This window comes from Trichosurus vulpecula, chromosome 2 (genome assembly GCF_011100635.1).
Source record: "Trichosurus vulpecula isolate mTriVul1 chromosome 2, mTriVul1.pri, whole genome shotgun sequence".
NCBI lineage: Eukaryota > Metazoa > Chordata > Mammalia > Diprotodontia > Phalangeridae > Trichosurus > Trichosurus vulpecula.
Window position 1 is genome coordinate 178,313,974 of NC_050574.1, and position 21,743 is coordinate 178,335,716.

At 38.6% G+C, this 21,743-nt stretch overlaps 1 protein-coding gene across 1 annotated transcript in view; it reads left to right on the plus strand.

Annotated features, from left to right (window-relative positions):
• The window catches only part of RNF17 (ring finger protein 17), a 131,285-nt gene that overhangs the window by 63,777 nt on the left and 45,765 nt on the right, over positions 1-21,743 (plus strand). The window contains exon 17 of the mRNA XM_036746300.1: positions 18,158-18,311. Coding sequence (XP_036602195.1) covers positions 18,158-18,311 — 154 coding nt within the window. The remainder of the gene's footprint in view (positions 1-18,157; positions 18,312-21,743) is intronic.

The following is a 21,743-nucleotide window of genomic DNA, read 5'->3' on the forward strand; positions in this document are numbered from 1 at the left end:
AAGTGCCTACTGTGTGCTAGAAACCACTGTTTGCTGGGGATGTAAAGGTAAAATTAAAACAGTAGTCATAAAGTGCTTACTATATTCCAGGCCAAGCACTGACAATCCAAAGGCAAAAGCACAGTTCCTGCACTCAAGGAGCTCACGCAACATACAAGATATACACATGCATTTGTGTGTATATACATAAATGAAGATGTGTATATACACATACATCTGTACTATAAATTAGAGGTAATCTCAGAGGAGAAGCTTTAGACATGGGGAGGCCCAGGATAGGCCTCTTGGAGAAGGTGAGGTTTTAGACAGTTCTTCAGACAAGAAAGCTGAAGTGAGAAGAAAAAACATTCCAGGTATGGGGGCCAGCTGGGAAATACGGAGTGTCACGTTTGAAGAACAACATATAGCCGGAGAGTAAAGTGTGTGAAGGGGAATAAAAGGTAGTAAGGTAGGGAAGGGCCAAGTTGTAAAGGACTTGAATGCCAAACTAGTCATTTTCTATATGACATTTAGTGTGAAATAGCCACTAGAATTTGAGTGGGTTGGAAGTCAGGAAAAGGGGTAAGTCAGTAAACCTTTATTAAGCTACTATTGTATGCAGGTAGTGTGCTAACCTTTGGGAATATAAACAGGTTTGGGAGGACAGGTAAGGAGTCCTATTTGGCATATGGTGAGTTTGTGATGCCTATGAGACATACAGTTTGAGATGTGGTTGTGCTTTTAAAGCAAAACAAAAGATAGAAACAAAAGTTATTTTATAAAGAATAGGAGTGCTAATACCTCAAACGAGCCTATGCCATTTGAAAAAGCTAAGGACTGCATATGTAAAAGGATTTTTTTTTTCCCTGCATAGAGGGGAGAAAAGAGGATGGGGACTGCTGGTAAAAGATGAATAGAACTATAATAGTACCGAGAAAGGGCAGAACTGTTCAATTCTTAACCTTCTTTTTGCCAAAGAGAACAGCCTCTGGCTTAGAAAGGAGAGAAGAAAGGAGCCAAAAGGGAGTTGGCACCCAACCATAATGAGAGAGCGTCTCCCTGTTTTTGACTAGTTCAAGTCACTGGGCTTAGTCACTTGAAGAATTTCTTATTTCTGAATTGAATTGTTAAATTTAGCCACTACATGTCTGCAGCCTTGTTTTTTCCTGGAGGTGATCTTTGCATTCTTTCTACTGGTATTTTCTTTTCTGTTTTCAGAAATTATGGGCAGTTTTCTTGTATCTTGGTGTTCAGGTTTTTTGACTTGTGGTGGGGTTTTGGTTTTTTTGGTTTGTTTTTTTTTTTTTTGAGAACAGAGTATGTATCACTTTAATAAACTCTGTATCCCTAGCTCTTTGTTCATTAAATTAAACATTAATGAATGTTTGTTGAATGCTTTGTACTTGTGAATCAATAGTTTCACTGACAGAGCCTTCCATAGTACGTGGAATATTCCTTTCGGTTTTGCAGACCTTGATATGTTCATGTCTTTTTGTCCTGTGAGGTTCTTGTTTACGGTCCTTCCCCCTTTTCTGACATTATGCGATTGGACAAGTCAGTTAACATTCTTTGGACCTCAATTTTTCTCAGCTATCAAATGAGGGATTGAAGTAGATAACCTCTGAAGTACCTTCCCACATTAGATCCATTATCCTATTTTAACTCCTGTTTCAGATGACTCTCATAGAGATTATACCAGCTGTTACTGTATGACTTGTGTTCTGAAAGACTTATAATCCTTAGGTTGTCTGTATGGATTCTCTTTGAAATCATTAACGTTTTTGCTTAAATAGAGAACTTATTTTCTTTTAGTAGTGTTTGCTTTTCTTCCAGATTACCCTTCACTTCTGTTTGTATGCCGTTATTCCGTTTTATTTGTTTGGTAAGATTTGCCATTGTAGATTCAGATTTTTCTATTTCAATTATTTTTACTGTGCAGATGGTGAAATCTCTCACAATTCTTAATTCCTCTCCTTTTTTCAGTGCCACATTATATACATCTTATTATAGTATATTTGCTTTATTTTTTAAAAATATTTTTTGTTTTAACCAGCCAAGATCCACCTTTTCACCCTCCCCAAGCTCCTCCTCCCCATTGAAAATGGCAGGGGGAACCCATTACAAACATATGTAGTCAACCACAACAAATTTCCCCATTGGCCATGTCCAAAAAATTAAAGTTTGTCTCACTTTGCATCCTGGGTCATTCACCCTTGTTTCAGGAGATGGGTAGCGTGTTTCATTATTAGTTCTCTGGAATCTTGGTTGGTCATTACACTGATTAGAGTTCAAGATACTAGTATTCTATCACAGAGGCACTGTAACTTTTCAGTTGTTAGCCAGTTTATGGACACCCCTCAGATTCCCATTCTTTGCCACTTAAAGAGCTATAAATATTCTTATACATAATCTAGTCTCCTTCCTCTTCCTCCCCCCACCCCATTTTCCTATTGAGTGAAATGGGTTTTTATAGCCAACTCTGTGTCTGTGTTTGTGGTCTTCCTCCTTTGGAACAGTTTAGAAGAGAGTAAGGTTCAGGTGTCAGCCACTCCCTTCTGCCTTTTCCTTCTTATTTATATAGCTATCCATCTACATGTGCACCCCAAATATATGATATAATTTCCCTTAATCTTCCTTTCCTTTCCACTCCCCAGTGTATTCCTCTTCCTCTCTTTCTGTTCTTTTCTTAAAATTACAGAAACATAACAAAAGCACTCCTAGGCCTTATCTAGTTGGACTCCCTCTATGAACCCTGATGATAAGATTCAGAAAGGACACCTGTATTATCTCCCCATATTTGATGTAAACAGTTTAACTTTTGTTTAGTCATGTATCATTGTTCATTTATGTTTACATTTTTATCCTTGACTTCTGGGTTTAAACTTGAGTTTCTCTGAAGTTCTGCTCTTTTCATCAGGAATGTTTGGAAATCCTCTGTTTCATTGAAGATTCATTTTTTTCCTGTACTATTATACTCATAAGTTATTCTTGGCTATAAACTCATATCCTTTGCCATCTGTGATGTTGTATTCTAAGGTCTCTGTTCCTTTATAATGGTAGCTGCTAAATCATACGTGAGCCTGATGATAGACCTTCATACTTGAATTCCTTCTTTCCGGCTGCTTTATGCTATTCCTTGACCTGGAAACTCTATTTTGGCTATGCTGTTCATGGGAGTTTCCATTTTGAAATTTCTTTCATGAGATGCCTGGTGGATTGTTTCTATTTCCACTTTGCCCTCTAGTTCTAAAAATCTGGGCAGTCTTGTTATTGTTTTTAAGATTTCTTGGAGCAGAATGTCTAAGTTCTTTTTTGGTCATGGTGTTCAAATAGTTGAATGATTCTTAATTTTTTTCTCCTCAATCTGTTTTGCAGGTTACTGTTTTTACTATGAGACAGTTTACATTTTCAAGAGTCTTTTTAAACTTTTTTTTTTGTTTACAGGACACTTGCTTTATCTTGCAGCAAGTCTAGTTGAATTTGTGCCTAAGCTGTGTTTTTCTGTGATACTTTATAGATGTTTTGGAGTTATTCTTTTCTAGGTTTTGTCTTGAGCATCCCTGCTACTATGATAGTTCATTATGTTGAGGTTCCTTTTTTGTTTTTCCTTCCAGCTTACTTCCTGACTTCAAGATATTAAGAGTTGGCCTCTGTCACAGTTTCAGAGGAAAGATCTAGGCAGGCGCTCTTGCTGCTGTCTTTGGATATTGAGTGTTGTGTTAACTCCAGGATCTCAAGGATGATAGGCTTGGGACTTACAAGTTTTTAGTACTCCAAAAGGGGTCTGATCGTTGCTCACTTACTTCTAGATTTAGATCTGAAAAAGAATAAAGTGTTGCCGGGCAGCTAGGTGGCACAACGGATAGAATACTGGCCCTGGAGTCAGCAGGACTTGAATTCAAATCCAGCCTCAGACACTTGACACTAGCTGTGTGACCTTGGGCAAGTCACTTTACCTCAATTGTCTACCCTCCAAGAATAGAGTAGACAGCTGCTAGACTACACCCCCATCAGCCAATTGGAAAGTTCTGTTCATCAACGCAGAATTGTAGGCTCCTTTTTGGCTTAGGATTCCTGCTTTGGTTTTTCCCTCTACAAGCTAGGCTAGGTGCTGGAACTGAGACCCTGCTCTGAAGCTTGGCGTCTGAGCCACACCCCTACTGCTGCTGATTTCCAAATTTCCTCCTTTCTCTATCACCAGGTCCTTTTTACCTGGGAATGCCCCTGCTGTGTTCAGTTCTTCTTCTCATTCTTCTCTGGATGTGTGATGTGGAACTGGGTAGGGAGTAATAAAGCTTCCATTTGGCACTTGTCTGTGTTGTAGGGCATCATCATAGGTCTGGGAATGCTCCAGTGTGGGTTTGTCACCTCCTTTTGTGCTGATGTGCGCCCTCTTCTGGTTTGTTGGAGTGTTCCACGTTTCATGTGCTCCTACGCTGATCCTATCCCCAGTATCTGTAGGCCTCTCTCAGTCTCCTTGTGCTGACTGAGGCCAGACAAAGGACTCACTATGACTTTTTCTAAATTTACCCATCAGGGTTTGGTCTGGTACATTTTATATATCTGTTTGGAGGACTTATAGGTAAAAACTCAACTGCATTGTTCCTTTTTTTTCTGCCATCTTGGCTCTGCCCCCTCATTTCTCCTTTAAACCACTCAGGAACAGTGTGCTATGATTCCACATTCTCAAATTCCACAGGATCTTATTTTTCATCAAGTGTTAGTTTATTTTCCATTTTTTGCAGTATTTATTCATAAAGACCGGAAATTATTTACTGTATTTGGAGGCAATATTTTCTACTGTTAATATTTTTTTTCTATTGATTAATATGCTTACACCAAAGGTCTTTTGATTTTTTTTTTCCTCCTGATACCTTTTGGTGAGTTCACTCTTTCCCTCCCCCCCCCTCCCCGTTTCCCCTAATACTTATTTTCTGACTCTTTCCCCTCTGAAATTGTTCCATGGGGATTGGATCCTATTGCCTTCTACCATACTTCTCTAGCTAGGTCTCTGCCCCCAAGTCACTTTTGGAGAGATAAAACTGGCCCCAGCTGGATGCTGAACTCTTTCCCTTAGGTTTAGAGGAGTCTCCAACAGACCCACCTCTCCATCCCCACCCAGCACACTTTGAGTGTCCCACCCCATTCTTTCTTTTCCTTAGCTCCCTGGCTGACGTTCAGAGCACTGCCATGCAGGTACTATTGTAGCCTGAGGTAATTTCTGTTGTTTGGATCTCTGAGGCTTGGCGGGGAGAAGGGGGATGGGGTATATGATAGGGTAAGCTCTCTTTCAAGCCCAGATGTGTTCTACCACATTCTGTTTCTCTGCTTTTCTTCCAAGATATTTTAAGAGCTCTAGCTCTTAAGGCCTTAGCAGAATTTCTGCATTTTGGAGATTGAATCTTCACAGCACTGAAAAGGGAAGAGGAGTAGCAGCCAACGCATGAATTTGGGTTTTGTTGCCAGCCCATGGGTCCAATGGACTAGCGCAACCTTGCTACCTGTAGTATGGTGAGGGGAGAGGGAGGGTACTGAGTGAGCTCAAGGCAGGCATTAGTTCATGGAAGATTTTTTTTTTTGTACCATCTTTTGGTTCCCTGGTATCCTACAGCCAGGGTGGAGAACATGTGGCTTTCTAGTCCCTCAAGTGCAGCCCTTTGACTGAATCCAAATTTCGCAGAACAAATCCCCTTAATAAAAGGATTTGTTCAGTAAAACTTGGACTCAGTCAAAAGGCCTCACCCAGGGACCTAGAAGGCCACAGGTTTAGACCTAGACCATGAAGAGAACTGAAGTTGCTTCATTTTTATTGCATAATTTCTGTTTTGGTGAGATTTGAGGGATGATGAGGATGAGAGAAAATGTCTAGTTTTCTGTCTTGTTGGTCAGGATATAATAGAAGTCTCTCAAGTCACTGGATTTGCACCTTCAGTTCCTGAAAGAATTGACTATTATCAATTATCCATTTTTATCATTTTTTTTCTTTTTCATTACTAAAACTTAGATACACAATAAGAAACATTGAAACTTAAATATTGAAACTTAAATACAAAATAAGAAAAGAAAAAAAAGCGTGTCATGTGCATAGCAGAACATGAGAGGATTCAAAATATATAGCAATAAATTTCCATGTCAAGAAAGCCTATATAATAAGTACCACACGTTGTGTTGTGAGCTATCCAAATTTTCTTTGCTTCCTTGTAAGTTTTCCTGTGGTCTCTGCTGTGTACTTTTTACTTTGTTCTTTTTCCCCCTTCCTCCCCCCTCTTCCCTCCAGAAGGCACAGGTATATTTATATATAGATATATACATACATATATAGACATATGCTTTCCCTAACAAATTCCATCTCTGATTGTTGTTTTTATATTTGTACGTATCTCTTATTTCCTATCTTTCCCAACTCCTCTATTTGACTTTTACCCACTACCTTCCCCCCACCATTACTTAACCTATCTCCCCCTACTCCAGGATCCTTCCTTTATCCTCCTATTCCCATAAATCTAAACATTCTTCTATAAACCCCCCTTAACTTATTCCCTCACCCTACACACACACACACACACACACACACACACACACACTCTCTCTCTCTCTCTCTCTCTCTCTCTCTCTCTCTCTCTCTCTCTCTCTCTCTCTCTCTCTCTCTCTCTCTCTCTCTCTCTCCCTCTCTCTCTCTCCCTCTCTCTCCCTCTCTCTCTCTCCCTCTCTCTCCCTCTCTCTCTCTCTCTCCTCTCTTTCTCTCTCTCTCTCCCTCTCTCTCTCTCCTCTCTCTCTCTCTCTCTCCTCTCTCCTCTCTCTCTCCCTCCCTCTCTCTCTCTCTCTCTCCCTCCCTCTCTCTCTCTCTCTCTCCCTCCTCTCTCTCTCTCTCTCCTCTCTCTCTCTCTCTCTCTCCCTCTCTCCCTCCTCTCTGTCTCTCTCTCCCTCTCTCCCTCTCTCTCCCTCTCTCTCCCTCTCTCTCCCCTCTCTCTCTCCCTCTCTCTCTCCCTCTCTCTCCCCCTCCCTCCCCCAACCCCCTGGTCTCTTCCTCTCTCTCTCCTGTTCCTAATGAAAGTTCCTGATAATGGTTTCTAAAAACTAAGAGACTTCCTTCTCTCATACCTCATTTGTATAAGATAACTATTCTGTTTAGCTGTTCCTAAACAGTTTTACTTTTAAAAGTCATGCTCAGGTCTACCCTAATCTTTCTTAGGAACTACCCATTTACTAATAACAATCATAGACTTATATTTTATATGCGTAAAAAGTAAACAGTCTGTCTTTATTGAGTCCCTTGTAATTAATCTTTGGTATGTACCTTATATTTTTCATGGCTCTTGTGTGTCAAATCTATTGTTTAGGTTGCTATCTTTTTTAACAAAGTCCTGAAAGTCTGACAGTTGATTAAATATCAACTTTTTTCATTCAGGATTATGCTTACCTTTGCTGGACATGGTATTTTCAGCTGGAAATCCGGTTCTTTTGCCCTTTGATATGTAATGTTCCAAGACCTGCAGTCTTTTAGTATTGCCACTGGGGACTTGTGTGAATCTAATTGTGGCAAGGCCAGGTTTTGTTTTTTTTCTTGTTGCTCATAATAGTTTATCCTTGAGCTGAGGGTTTTGGAATTTGACTATAATATTCCTATGGGTTTTCCTCATAGTATCTCTTTCAGATGATGATCAGTGGATTTTTTCGATTTCTACTTTACTCTCTTGTTCTAATGCTTCAGGACAATTTTGTTTAATTATTTCTTTATTATTGTATCAAATTTTTTTTTTTTGATCATAGCTTTCAGGTAGTCCGGTTATTCTTATATTTTCCCTTCTTGGTCTGTTCTCCAGATAAGTTGTTTTTCTTATGAGATGTTTCACATTCTCTTCTATTTTTTCATTCTTTATATTTTGTTTTATTATTTCTTGATCTCTTATAACTTTGCTGGCTTCCCCTTGCCCAGTTCTGATTTTCAAGGAGTCATTTACTTCCTTGAGATATTCTGGATCTCCTTTTCTAATTGGTTGACTTTCTTTTCACAATCTCCTTGTTTTTCTGGGATTCTTTTCTTTTTTTAAGTTTTTCCACAATCTTATTTGAGTTTTAAAGTCTTTTAAAAGTTCTACCTATGAATTCTTTTGAGGCAGGTGACCATTTGACATTACTCTTTGGGGTAGAAGAGGGTTTCTTTGCTTCAGTATCCTCCTCTGAAGATAAACGGACATACACACACACCTACCACCACCACACCCACCCCCCCATCCCCCACCTCCAGTTTTGTTCTCTGTGGTTGGATTCTTTCTCCTTTGCCTCTGCATTTTTTTTAAATTTGTAATAACTTAATTTTTGTGATCACCTCTAGTCCTGGAATATGGGAGGAGGTGATGCCTCTAGCCTCAGATCCTCCTTCAGTCCCCTCTGACCTGGAACCTAAACTGAGACCTCCAGCCTCCTGTAACTGCCCATATCCAGCATCATCCTGCCCCACTGCTTCTGTAGTTGTAGGGTGTATGCTTGCCCCAGCTGCGTCTCCACAGTGCAGATGGGTCTGGCATTCCTTGTCAGCGGAGGTTCCTTCAGTCTTCCTCAGTTCAGATGCCCAACTCCTCTCACTGTTCCATGGGTAAAAGTTCCCATGGCTAGAGCCGAGTAACCCTCCAACTTAGCTAACCCCAGGGCTTGCTGCTTGTTTAAGTAGATTTAGGACCTAGCCTGGATGTGTTTACTTTTCACAGGGACCAAACCACATCCTGGAATTTTTTTTTTCAGATCTCTGATTGTCCCAGGTCCTGGTTCCCAAAATGGGCAATGCCCCTCCCTGAGGGGTGCTGGAACCATACTGGGGGGCAGTAGCAGCCACGAGTGCAATTGGGGGGAATTAAATAAAAATAAGTGTTAACCTAACCTATGTCACTGAGTAATTGTTGAAAAGGGCGCAGTAGGCCAAATAAGTTTGGGAATCTCTGTCCTAGGAGGACCCCTATTCTACTGTCCACTCTTATTTTTTTTAGCACTCCATATTTGCCCTGAGGTGCTATTTCATCTCTTTTATGGGGGGAAGTCTTGAGAGTTTAGAATTTTCTGACCTACTCTGCCATCTTCCCAGAATCCTTTCTCTAATTTTCCATGTATCGTTTTTAAAATAAGTTCTTATTGATGTTTTCTGTTTCTTATATCATCTTAATTATCCCCAGTATCCTTATCCCTCCCCCTTCCACAGAGTCATTTCATATAACAAGTAGTATTTTTTTAAGAGGAAAAATAATCAGTACAATTAATACATTGAAAAAGTCAAAAACATGTGTAATGCCTTTGGACCTCCCACCTTCATAAAGATGTGGTTTGGGGGTATCTTCTCATATCTCTTCATTCAAGTCACGCTTGGTCTTCATTATTTTATTGCATTCACTTTTGTTCTTTTGGAGTGTGGTTCTTTCCATTTACGTTGTTGTAGTTGTGTATATTTTCTTGGCACTGCTCACTTCACTCAGCATCAGTTCACATAGATCTTTCCATGCTTCTCTGTATTCATCACACATCATGTCTTACAGCACAATAATATTTTGTTACATTCATGGCCTACAATTTGTTTAGTAATTCCCCAGTTGATGGATATCTACTTTTTTCCCCCAATTCTTTGCTATCACATAAAGTTCTGCTATAAATATTTTGATATATAGGATATCTTTCTTGTTGTTGATAAATTCTTTGAGGTATAAGTAGATTATTCTCTGGTTCAAAGGGTGTGAACATCTTAGTCACTTTATTTGCATATTTCCAGATTGCTTTCCAGAATGGTTTGTACGATCTCACAGCTGTACTAACAATATATTAGTGTGCCTATCATTCCACAATTCCTCTGGCAGTTGAGTATTGCCATTTTTTGTCATCTTTGCCAGTTTTCACAGTATTGGGTGAAACCTCAGGGTTGGTTTAACATTTAACATTATTTAATGCAGTTCATTTGAGAACTGTTTTATTCATATCCTTTGACTGTTTATCTATTGAGGATTGGATGTTAGTCGTATCTGCACATGTGTGCATGTGCATATAGGTGCATTAATTTTGTATATGCAGAACCTTTTCAGTTTCATGAAATCAAAGCAATTCTATCTTCTATAATAACCTTTATCTCTTGGTTGGTTAAAAATGCATTTCCTACCCATAGCTGTGAGAGGCATATGAGCTGCTTCTCTTTCAATTTTTTTTTTTGTAATCTGATCATTAAGGTCACATATCCATTTAGAATGTAATTAAGAAAATGGTATACAGCCATAATTCTTGAAAGATGGTAGAGAAAGGGAGACATGCCAAAGGATTGGAGAAGGACACATGTCTTGATTTGGACAGTGTGTTTATCTAATTCCTGGAAAACTTCTACTATGTAATATTAAAGTGATAATTAATGAACATCTAGAAAATGAAGCAGGGATCCTAAAGATGCTGCATGGCCTCATCAAAAGGTTATGCAGAACTACTCTCATTTTCTTACCGACAGTGTTAGCAGACTGGTGGTAGGTCGGGGAGTATGGTAAATGTAGTTGACCTAGATTTTAAAAAACATTTAACTTAAATCTCAAATCTAAAAAGTTAACATTTAGTAGGAATAAATAACATACTTGTGAAGCTTAGTTTTTGAATGCAAGCATAAGAAGGACATATGACCAGATAGCAATTGGAAAAAAATCTTAGAGTTTAGGGGATTACCAGCTCAAAATGAATCTGAAGTATGACATGAAAGAAATTCATTGGGACAAGCTGTGCCAAGAGAAATAGTATATTGTCCAAGACTAGGAAAGTGTTATTCCCCTGCAGTCTGCTTTTAGGGGGTGGGGACCTGTGTCCTCAAGGCCACATGTGGCTCTCTAGGTCCTCAAGTATGGCCTTTTGACTGAATCCAAACTTAACAGAACAGATCCCCTTAATAAAAGAATTTGTTCCCTAAAGTTTGCATTCAAAGGGCCATACTTGAGGACCTAGAAGGCCACAGCTTCCCCAGCCCTGGTATTATGTCTATAATAACTATATTCAGTTCCAGGTACCACATTGTAGAAAGGACCTTAGTTAAGCTGGAGAGTCTTCAGAGGGGCCATAACCAGATGAAGGGCATCAAGCTCCTATATATACCAAGTGGATAGAGGAATTTAAGATGTTTGAACTGGAGAAGACTTTGAGAGGGATGGTAGGGAAGGGAAAATTGGGGAACAACGTGATAGTAGTCCTGAAGTATTTGAAAAAAGGCTGTCATATAAAAGGTATATTTGTTCTTAGCTACAATATGTAGAAGTAGGAATAACAAGCAGAACTTGAAAAATGGAAAATTTAAGTTCAAAGAAGTATCTGAAAATATACTGGGTTATTACCTCTGGAGGTGTAGTGGGTTCTCTGTTACTAGAGGACTTCAGGTATGTTATAAAGGTTAGTGTGTGTGTAGATATTCATTGGATTTGTGGCTTCTGAGGTCTCTTTCAGTTTTACAGGGGACAAATAATTTTGTTATTTGCTAACTTCTAGGAAAAGAGAGAAAACTTAATACCTTATTTTTTAAAAAATTAAAAGAAAAAAACAAGGGGCAGCTAGGTGGTGCGGGTGAGTAGAGCACCCGCCCTGAGTTCAAATCTGGCCTCAGACACTTGACACAGTAGCTGTGTGACCTTGGGCAAGTCACTTAACCCCAATTGCCCTTCCCTCCCCCCTCCAAAAAATTTTTTTTAAAGATTATTTAATGTAAGATAAATAAGAATGACTCAAAGTCAGCATGGCAGTAGTAGTTAGTAAATTGGCCTTAAAGCCAGGATTCTAGTTCTTCTGACACACACTGGCTCTATGACCCTGGGCAAGTAATTTAAACTCTCAGTGCCCCAGGCAACTTTCTAAGGTTCTAATTTGAAGAGAAGGTGCTGGTGCTAACCTGCATAAGTAGAGAGATTTTCTCATCACCGGAGTTGCCCTTGTTAATTAAATCAGGTAATGTTCCTACCTCTGTCCTAAGAATGGCCATGATTTTGCTTTCACAAAAAGTACTGTTTGGGGCAGCAAAGTAGCACAGTGGACTGAGCTCCAGGTCTGGAGTCAGGAAGACCTGAGTTCAAATTTAGCCTCAGACACTTACTGGTTGTGTGACCCTGAACACGTCACTTAACCCTGTTTGCTTCAGTTTCCTCATTTGTAAAATGAGCTGGAGAAGGAAATGGCAAATCACTCCAGTATCTTTGCCAGAAAAATCTTAAATAGGGTCACGAAGAATTGGACATAACTGAAACTACTGAACAACAACAAATTATGTTTATTGCACATAGCATTTGGAGGAGAAGCTAATGTCCATTTTTTTTCTCTGACTATTTAGGGGAAAAGAGTAAGAGTTCCTTTCCCTTTCAGTGTTCCTCTCAGCAACTATTTTCTGTGAGCCTAGGGTCTAAAAGATCCCTGGGCAGACTACCCATTGTCTACTAATTAAGACAAAGTGAATTTTTGTGTATCTCTAAATTGAAGGCTATGTTAGCAGAAAGGAAACTATTAGTAGTCTACATGGGCAAGGATATGCGTGAGACATAGGCTGTGTATCTAAGGCCTAGGTACTTTACCAGAATGTTGAGCAGCTGTGACAAATTTTTTGGTCATAACAACTGAGAAGCCATTGAACTGTGTGAAGGAGGTGTGATTGTGCCTATGGAGGGTCTATCTATACCAGTTTAAATGAGGGCTCCTTTGAAGAATTGTGAAAACAATGCAGATTGGGACCACTTTGTAGGGTGTCCTTGTATAAACATGTTTGAAATCTTTAGTTAGGCTTCATTTACAAGTCAGAGAAATAATAATATTCTACTTAAGAATGAAAATACCACTTCTTTTGTATTAGCTATTTTTATGGTATATAACATCTCCATCTTGTGAAATTTTCTGATACTGTCACTAAATCATCTCAGAATTACATCATGGTTACAAATGTAAGGATAAATGCAATTCCCTCCTCATTATTGCCTTGGATTTGGGTTTTTTTAATAGGCTGAAGATTGGCTACATCTTTGGGTTTTCCTGACAAAGATACTAGAGTAGTTTGCCCTTTCCTACTCCAGTCATTTTATTTTTTTAGAGCTTTATTATTTAATATTTTAGTTTTCAACATTGATTTCCACAAGATTGAGTTACAAATTTTCTCCCTATTTCTACCCTCTCCCCACTCCAAGATGGCGTGTATTCTGATTGCCCTGTTCCCCAATCATCCCTCCCTCCTGTCACCCCACTCCCCGCCTCATCCCCTTGCCTGTTATTTTCTTGTGGGACAAGATAGATTTCTATGCCCCATTCCCTATATGTCTTATTTCCCAGTTGCATGCAAAAACAACTATTTTTTGAGCTTCTGCTTTTAATACTTTTGAATTCCAAATTCTCTCACCTCTTCACTTCCCACCCACCTTCCCTAGGAAGGCAAGCAATTCAACATAGGTCACACATGCACCATTATGTAAAACACTTCTACAATACTCATGTTGTGAAAGACTACCTATATTTCCCTCCATCCTATCCTGTCCTCCTTTATTTAGTTTTCTCCCTTGACCCTGTCCCCTTTCAAAAGAGTTTGCTTTTGATTACCTCCTCCCTCTATCTGCCCTCCCTTCTGTCATCCCCCCTTTTTTATCCCCTCCTGCTACTTTCCTGTGGGGTAAGATAATTGAGTGGCTATGGTATTCCCTCTTCAAGTCAGATCTGATGAGAGCAAGATTCACTCATTCACCCTCTTCCCTTCCATTAGGACTACTACTTCTTGCCACTTTTTTGTGAGATAATTTATCCCATTCTGTCTCTCCCTTTCTCCCTCTCTCAATATATTCATCTATCACCCCTTAATTTTATTTTTTTAGGTATCATCCCTTCATATTCAACTCAGCCTGTACTTTCTCTATATATGTATATTTCCTTCAACTACCCTGATACTGAGAAAGGTCTCATGAATTACACACATCATCTTTCCATGTAGGAATGTAAACAAAGCAGTTCAACTTTAATAAGTCCCTTATGATTTCTCTTTCTTGTTTATCTTTTCATGCTTCTCTTGATTCTTGTATTTTAAATTCAAATTTTCTATTCAGCTCTGGTCTTTTCATTGAGAAAGCTTGAAAGTCCTCTATCTCATTGAAAGTCCATATTTTGCCTTGGAGCATTATACTTGGTTTTGCTGGGTAGTGATTCTTGGTTTTAATCCTAGCTCCTTTGACCTCCAGAATATTATATTCCAGTGCCTTCAGTCCCCTAATGTGGAAGCTGCTAGACCCTTGTGTTATCCTGATTGTGTTTTCATAATACTCAAATTGTTTCTTCCTAGCTGTTTACACTATTTTCTCCTTGACCTGGAACTCTGGAATTTGGAGACAGTATTGCTAGGAGTTTTCTTTTTGGGGTCTTTTTCAGGAGGCAATCGGTGGATTCTTTCAATTTCTATTTTACCCTCTGGTTCTAGAATATCAGGGCAGTTTTTCCTTGATAATTTCTTGAAAGATGATGTCTAGGCTCTTCTTTTGATCATGACTTTCAGGTAGTCCAATAATTTTTAAATTATCTCTCCTGGATCTATTTTCCAAGTCAGTGGTTTTTCCAGTGAGATATTTGACATTGTCTTCCATTTTTTCATTCCTTTGGTTCTGTTTTATAACATCTTGATTTCTCATAAAGTCACTATCTTCCACTTGCCTTAGTCTAATTTTTAGGGTGGTATTTTCTTCAGTGGTCTTTTGGACCTCCTTTTCCATTTGGCTAATTCTGCCTTTCAAGGCATTCTTCTCCTCATTGGCTTTTTGGAGCTCTTTTGCCATTTGAGTTAGTCTATTTTTTAAGGTGTTGTTTTCTTCAATATTTTTTTCAGTATTTTTTGGGTCTCCTTTAGCAAGTCATTGACTTGTTTTTCGTGGTTTTCTTGCATCACTCTCATTTCTCTTCCCAATTTTTCCTCTACTTTTCTTACTTGCTTTTCCAAATCCTTTTTGAGCTCTTCCATGGCCTGAGACCACCCGTTCATGTTTTTCTTGGAGGCTTTTGATGTAGGCTCTTTGACTTTGTTGACTTCTTCTGGCTGTATGTTTTGGTCTTTGTCACCAAAAAAAAGATTCTTGAGTCTGAGTCTTTTTTGATGCGTGGTCATGTTCCCAGCCAGCTACTTGACCCTTGAGCTTTTTGTCAGGGTATGAATGCTTTTAGAGTAGAGAGTTCTTTTTCCCAGGCTTTAGGGGCTGCACTGCTGTTTTCAGAGCTACTTCTACTCCACTGTCACTGCAAGCTCTGCCACAGCAGCGCTCCTCCTCCCCCAAGAACCACCAACCGGGATGGTGACCCCGATCCAAGCTGGGCACAGCAAGAGAACCTGCCTTTGTGCCAGCAAAGCACTCCTTGCGTGCCTGCTCTGATGGGCAACTTGATTCCTCCCACCGTGTGGGCCAGGGACTCAAGAAGCAGCTGACGCTGGAGTTCTGGAAGCAGCCACAGGAGCTTCCAGCTGCTGCCACCACCACCACCACCTCTGCACCACCCCCAGGGCTGGGGCCGGACCACTTTCTAACCTGATCCAGCAGTTTTCCCACTCACCTGCTCCATGGTCTTTGGCATTTGTGGGTTGAGAAGTCTGGTAACTGCCACAATTTAATGATTCATGGCCCTCAGGCATGCTCCTCATGACCCCTGGTCTGGTTGGTCCTGGTGTGGGCCACGCTCCACTCCCAGCACTATGCGATAGACCCTTCCCAGAGACCATCCAGGCTGTTCTGGGCTGGAGACCTGCTTCCCTCTGCTATTTATTGGGTTCTGCAGCTCTGGAATTTGTTCAGAGCCAATTTTTACAGGTGTTTGGAGCGATTTGGGGGAGAGCTTAAGCAAATCCCTGCTTTCCAACTGCCATATTGGCTCTGCCCCACACCCCAGCTCATTTTACATGTGAGGAAACTGAGGCAAACAGGGTTAAATTCCTTGCTCAGGGCCACATAGCTAATAAGTGTCTGAGGCCAGATTTGAATTAGACAAGTCTTTCTTACACTACTACGCTTGGCACTCTATCTAAAGCTGCACCCAGCTACCTCTTGTTCCAGCTGTTATTCTTAATAATCTATGAACAAATCCACCCTCTCAGAACTGGCCATAGGAGGTGATTACATCTGTCGTGAGCATATAGTTGCAAAAGTAACATGGTTTTGAGATCATTTAGTAGTCCTGTCAGAAATGTGTGTGATACATGAATTTATGCAGTGATGCACTGAATATTGAATCAGAAAACCTGTGTTCAGTTCCTAGCTCTGATATGCACTGATTCTGTGGCCTTAGGGAAGTTATTTAATCTCTCAAAGCCTTAGTTTCCTCATCTGTAAAATAAAAATTGTACATGTACTACCTACTTCAGAGTTGTCATTAGGAAAATACTTTATGAATCTTAAATTGTTATGTGTATTTATTGGTGTTATTATAATTTGCCTAGGGATGAGCCTCACATGAAAGAAATTTTAATATTTAAAAAATAAAATTTCATTTAGGTGCTAGTTGGCTTACTTTGCAAAAAGGATTCTTGAGGTTATAAAGATATTTGGAATGGAATTCCATAAAAAGAGCAAGATCTCATAGTACATTTAAAATATTAGATTATAGAAATCTAATTTGTAAACAGTTCTCAGCCTGATCTTCCTAAAACACAAACTGTAAATCCATCCCACCCCCTTCCTGATAAACTCTAGTGGCTCCCTGTTACCTCCAGGATGAAATATAAAATCCTCTGGCTTTTGAAGCCCTTTATAACTTGAACCCTTCCTCCCTTTCCAGTCTTTTTGACACTTGACTCCACTCCACGTTCTCTGCAATCCATTGACATTAGCTTTCATCTGTTACGTACAACACTTCATTTCTAGACTATGTGCCTTTTTACTGGCTCCCATACCTGGAATATTCTGCCTCTTCTCTTCCTTCAAGACTCAGCTAAAGTCCCACCTTCTACAAGAGGCTTATCTCAGACTCCCCTACTTCTCGTGCTGCCCTCTGAGATCACCTCCAATTTGCGTGTGTGTGTAGATTTATAGGTACATAGTTGTTTGCGTGTTGTTTCCCTATGAGAATGTGAGCTCCTTGAGGGCAAGGACTGTGTTTTTACCTCTCTTTGTATCCCCATTGCCTGGCATATAGTAAGCACATAAATTTTTGTTAATGATGGTGATGTTTTCAAGGACCACCTGTTAGACAAGTTGAGTTAAAAGAGGATGTAGAGCATTCCGTTGTTTTTCTTCTGTCTACTTCAGTGGGTTTTTGTCATTATTCCTGTTGCTTACCAACTAAAGCAAGATAATCCTTGCTTACTTGGAAATAACAATGATAATAGCTAAAATTTGTCTAACGTATAAATAGTGCCAGGCACTGTCTTAGCACTAAGCACTTTATGATTATTATTTCATTTGATCCTTACAACAACCCTGCAACTTAGAGCCTGTTATTATTATCATTTTGCAATTGAGGAGACTGAGGCAAACAAAGGTTTAAGTGACTTGCTCAGGGTCACAGCGGTACTAAATGTCCTGAAGATTTGAACTTAGGTCTTCCTGATTCCATGCCTAATTGTGCCATCTAATAAGAGTTTTATAAAGTAAAAGAAAAATGGCATTTTATTGATAAAGGCATCTGTAATAGGAAAAAGACAACTCAGAATCATACTTGGATTCTAGTTCGACCTCTACTGCTAACTAATGATGTGACTTTAGGTCATTAACTCTTTGGACTTTATTTTCTTCACTGATTAAAATAAAAGGTTTGCTCTCAGATCATTCCTAGGACCTATTCCAACTCTAAAATTCTGTGGAATAAGCACGTAGTGGTTTCAAAGATTAGGGACCCAGAATAAACTATGCCTCCCTCACACAGGTACTTCCTGTTACTACGTTAGTTCAGGTGTGCCTCACTGCTCATTTAAATTGTTGCAATTGCCTCCTCCTTGATCTCCCAGTCTTATTTTTCCCTACTCCTGTGCATTTTGCAAATAGCTGTTAAAGTAATACACAGGTCCAGTCAGCATCCTTATTCTAATTTAATACGTTAGTTGTAGCTTTTAATTTTGCATGTGTAATTTATTTTGTGAATAACACTAATACTTGTGGGGTTTTTTTTTGTTCGATGTATTTTAAAGTATATTTCTAAGCATGAGCAGCTTACTGTGAAACTAGGAATGTCACCTTTCTTCATTACCTAGATAGAAAGCCTTGACTTTTTAGTTCTCCTGAAGAAAATTGAAGAAGTTTATAAAAATGAAGATGGAGAAAATCTGGAAATTCTTTGTCCAGTTCAAGGCCAGGCCTGCATAGCTAAATTTGAAGATGGAGTCTGGTACCGGGCACAAGTCGTTGGTAAGGACATACATGTCATTTGTACATAGATGTTGTTTTTGTTTTGTTTCTGACTAGAGTTAAGATTTCATTAGAGTAGGAAGCTCCTGGTGGAGAACTTTCTCTAAAACTTAAAAGTTATTTTAGATATGAAGCTCAAAATAATCAAAATCTAAGTTTATGTGGGCTGATAGGAGGAAAATGGGTTAACTTTGGTTTTTAGTCACCTTTTCTTCCCATTTTCAGAGATTGGAGATTAAGGATGAGATTAGATATGGGAAACTGGCTGCTCTTATGCTTTCATTTTCCTTTATATATATGTCTTTTCTAGTTAAATTAGTCACAAAGCTTTGGTCTAAAAAACTCCTAGAAAGATAGTACAAGGCAACAGAAACTAGTAATGAGAAAAATAATAGAAAGTATTTATATGTTAATATAAAGTTTGTACTACTCTATTTAAACATTTATGGACTTTACACAGTTTTTGTCTGCAGTCAGCTATCTTCTTCAAGCTAAGTATTCTTTTTACCTTTGCCCAAAGAGCTAACTTGTTTGTTGTGTTTATAATTATCTCATATTGTGCTTTCTCAATTTTCTACATTTCCTTAAATTCAGTATTAGGCTACTGCTATATAGGACAAGCCTATAAAAAACTAATAAGAATACGACTAGTTAAGTAAAATAATAATGATGGTCAACATGCCAAATAACTTTTCACTGAATTTTAATTTGGCATGCCATTATATTGAGATGATACTGAGTCTTTTAAATTTTATATATCTTTCTCTCCAGAACCTTTGCATACAGCAAATGTTTAATATATATGTTGAATTTCATGAAAAAATAACTTGTTACTAGAAACCTATGTTACATAATTATTTTATGATAGTCGAAACATTTTCAGAAAGATCATGGAATTAAGATTAATAGGAAAATGCCTTGCTATGATGTTCATAGCTCTGTAGCTGAAATGTAAATTTTATATCACCTGCATATTAAAACTTGACCAGTCTCACATACATTAACTATATTTAATAAAACAATAAGCATTTATGAAACCACACACAACATGCAAGATGACATTCTTGATACTAATTCTTTTTTTTTTAACTAGTATTTTTAAAATCAATTTTATTACTTATTTTCAAAATTCTTTTTAAATTTTGAGCTCCAAATTCTCTCTCTCCCTTTAGCCCATTCTCCACTCAGAGAATGGGAAACAATATGATAATCAATTGTACATGTGAAATTGTGCAAAACATATTTCCATATTAGCCACATCACAAAAAAGCAAAAAAAAAAATAAAGTGAGAAAATTATACTTCAATTTGCACTCAGTTCATCAGTGTTCTCTCTCTCTCTCTCTCTCTGAATAACATTTTTCTTGGTCCTTCAGAATTACCTTTGATCATTGTACTGATCAGAGTAGCTAAGTCTTTCACAGCTGATCATCATTACAATATTGCCATTACTGGGTATTCTTTTCATTTGACTTTGTATCAGTTCATATAAGTCATGCTACATTTTTCTGAAACCAAACTCTCTCATTTCTTATGATGTAGTAGTATTCAGTCACATACCACGACTTGTTTAGCTGTAGTTCTTTGCCATCATAAAAAGATAATGCTATAAATACTTTTGTATGTAAAGGTCCTTTTCTTTATTCTTTGATCTCTTTAGGATACCGATCTAGTGGTGTTATTGCTGGGTCAGAGGGTATGCACAGTTTTATAGCTGTTTGGGCATAGTTCCAAATTGTTTTCCAGTATGATTGGACTAGTTCATAACTCCACCTGCAGTGCATTAGTGTCCCTGTTTTTTCACATTACCCCCAGCATTTGTCCCTTGTCTTTTGTCGTGTTAGCCTGAGGTGGTACCTCAGAGCTTTTAAAATTTGCATTTCTCTTAATTATTAGTGATTTAGAATGGTTTTCATATGAATATTGATAGTTTTTATTTTTTTCTTCTGAAAAATGCCTGTGCATATCCTTTGACCATTTATCAATTGGGAAGTGGCTCTTATTTTTACAAATTTGACTTCGTTTCCTAAATATTTGAGAAATGAGGTCTTTATCAGAGAAAACTGCTTCTTTCACTTTTTATACATTGAAACACAAGTAGACAGCTTACCAGCAATTCTATAGCAGGATGAATTCTCCAGCAGATGATCAGATAGTTGAAGTGTTCTCTATCTCTGTTTTTAATCACATTTCTATTCCAGCTTTATGGTTTGTTTCCCAAATAAATTTTGTATTTCCTTCTTCTTGCCTAGTAATCTGTAGAATATTCCTACCCCACTATTATTTCTGTTTCTCTTTCTAGTACTCTTCACTCAGGTACTTAACACCAGGCTTCTCTCTCCATCCAGTTTATGTGTGTGCGCATGCACTCACTACCTCTTTTATCTGTTATTTTTGAAATAAGTCATACCCTTCCAAGCCTATTTCCTTTCATGAGTCATGTCCTTCCAACTCTCAGCGATGTGTATGCAATTAAATTTATATTAAGATCACCTCGGGAATCTTGGATGAAAGGAAGTTTGTTAATAAAATGGGCTTTTCACAGGATATAGTTGAAAGGATAGGCAGGCAATTTCTTGCATTATAGCTCTCTATATTCTTAGTACCTACTCAGCTGATCAAACAGAAATATCCTTATATTTGTGGGGAATTTTTATCTTCTCTTTATGGTTTTGAAAATTATGACCAGACTGTTTAGTGTCCAGGTGTTGGGGTTTTTTTGAGGGGTGGGGGGAGCATAGCAGCTTATAATAATCTGATAGAATATGGGATGGCTGCAATCTACAGCAGTAAAAGGAATACTTAAATTAATGAACCCTCAGATCCTTCAAGTATTGGAATAAGTTTGTGATTATAGATGTAGACTTTTGTAATGGCAAGCAAAGTGGGACTTTTCACTGTTTTTTTTCTTTGGGAGTGCTTTTCAGCACTAAGGCAATCAAGTGCCTTTGAGTGAGCCTTGCCTTTTATTGAATCAAGAGTCTTTTATGAGCTGCTTAAGTCCTGAGAAAGCCTAAGTCACATGAGTTTGAGTCACATGGTTGTGACACTCTCTGACTGTGGAGAAGTGTATATATGCTCTAAGGTATTTTGCTTGGGGGGCTCACTCGTTGGAAGAGTGTTCATATGATTTAGCCAGACAAGACTCTGGGTAGCCACTAAAGAGCCCCCAGCTTTGAAAACCCAGATGTTGGTGCCCCCCCCTTTCTCTTTCTCTCTCTCTCTCTGTATGTATGTATGTATGTATGTATTGCTATGGACAGATGGAAGCCCTGTCAGCTATTTTGTGTTATTTGCTACATTTATGTGATTTCTGCTTGTAATTTCTGTTTGTGTTCTCTCTGAAGTTCAGGGTGCTGACTTTTCCCCCTGAACTAAGTGAATGATATATGTATATTTAAAGTGAGATTGTAAACCCCTTTAAGCTGCTTTC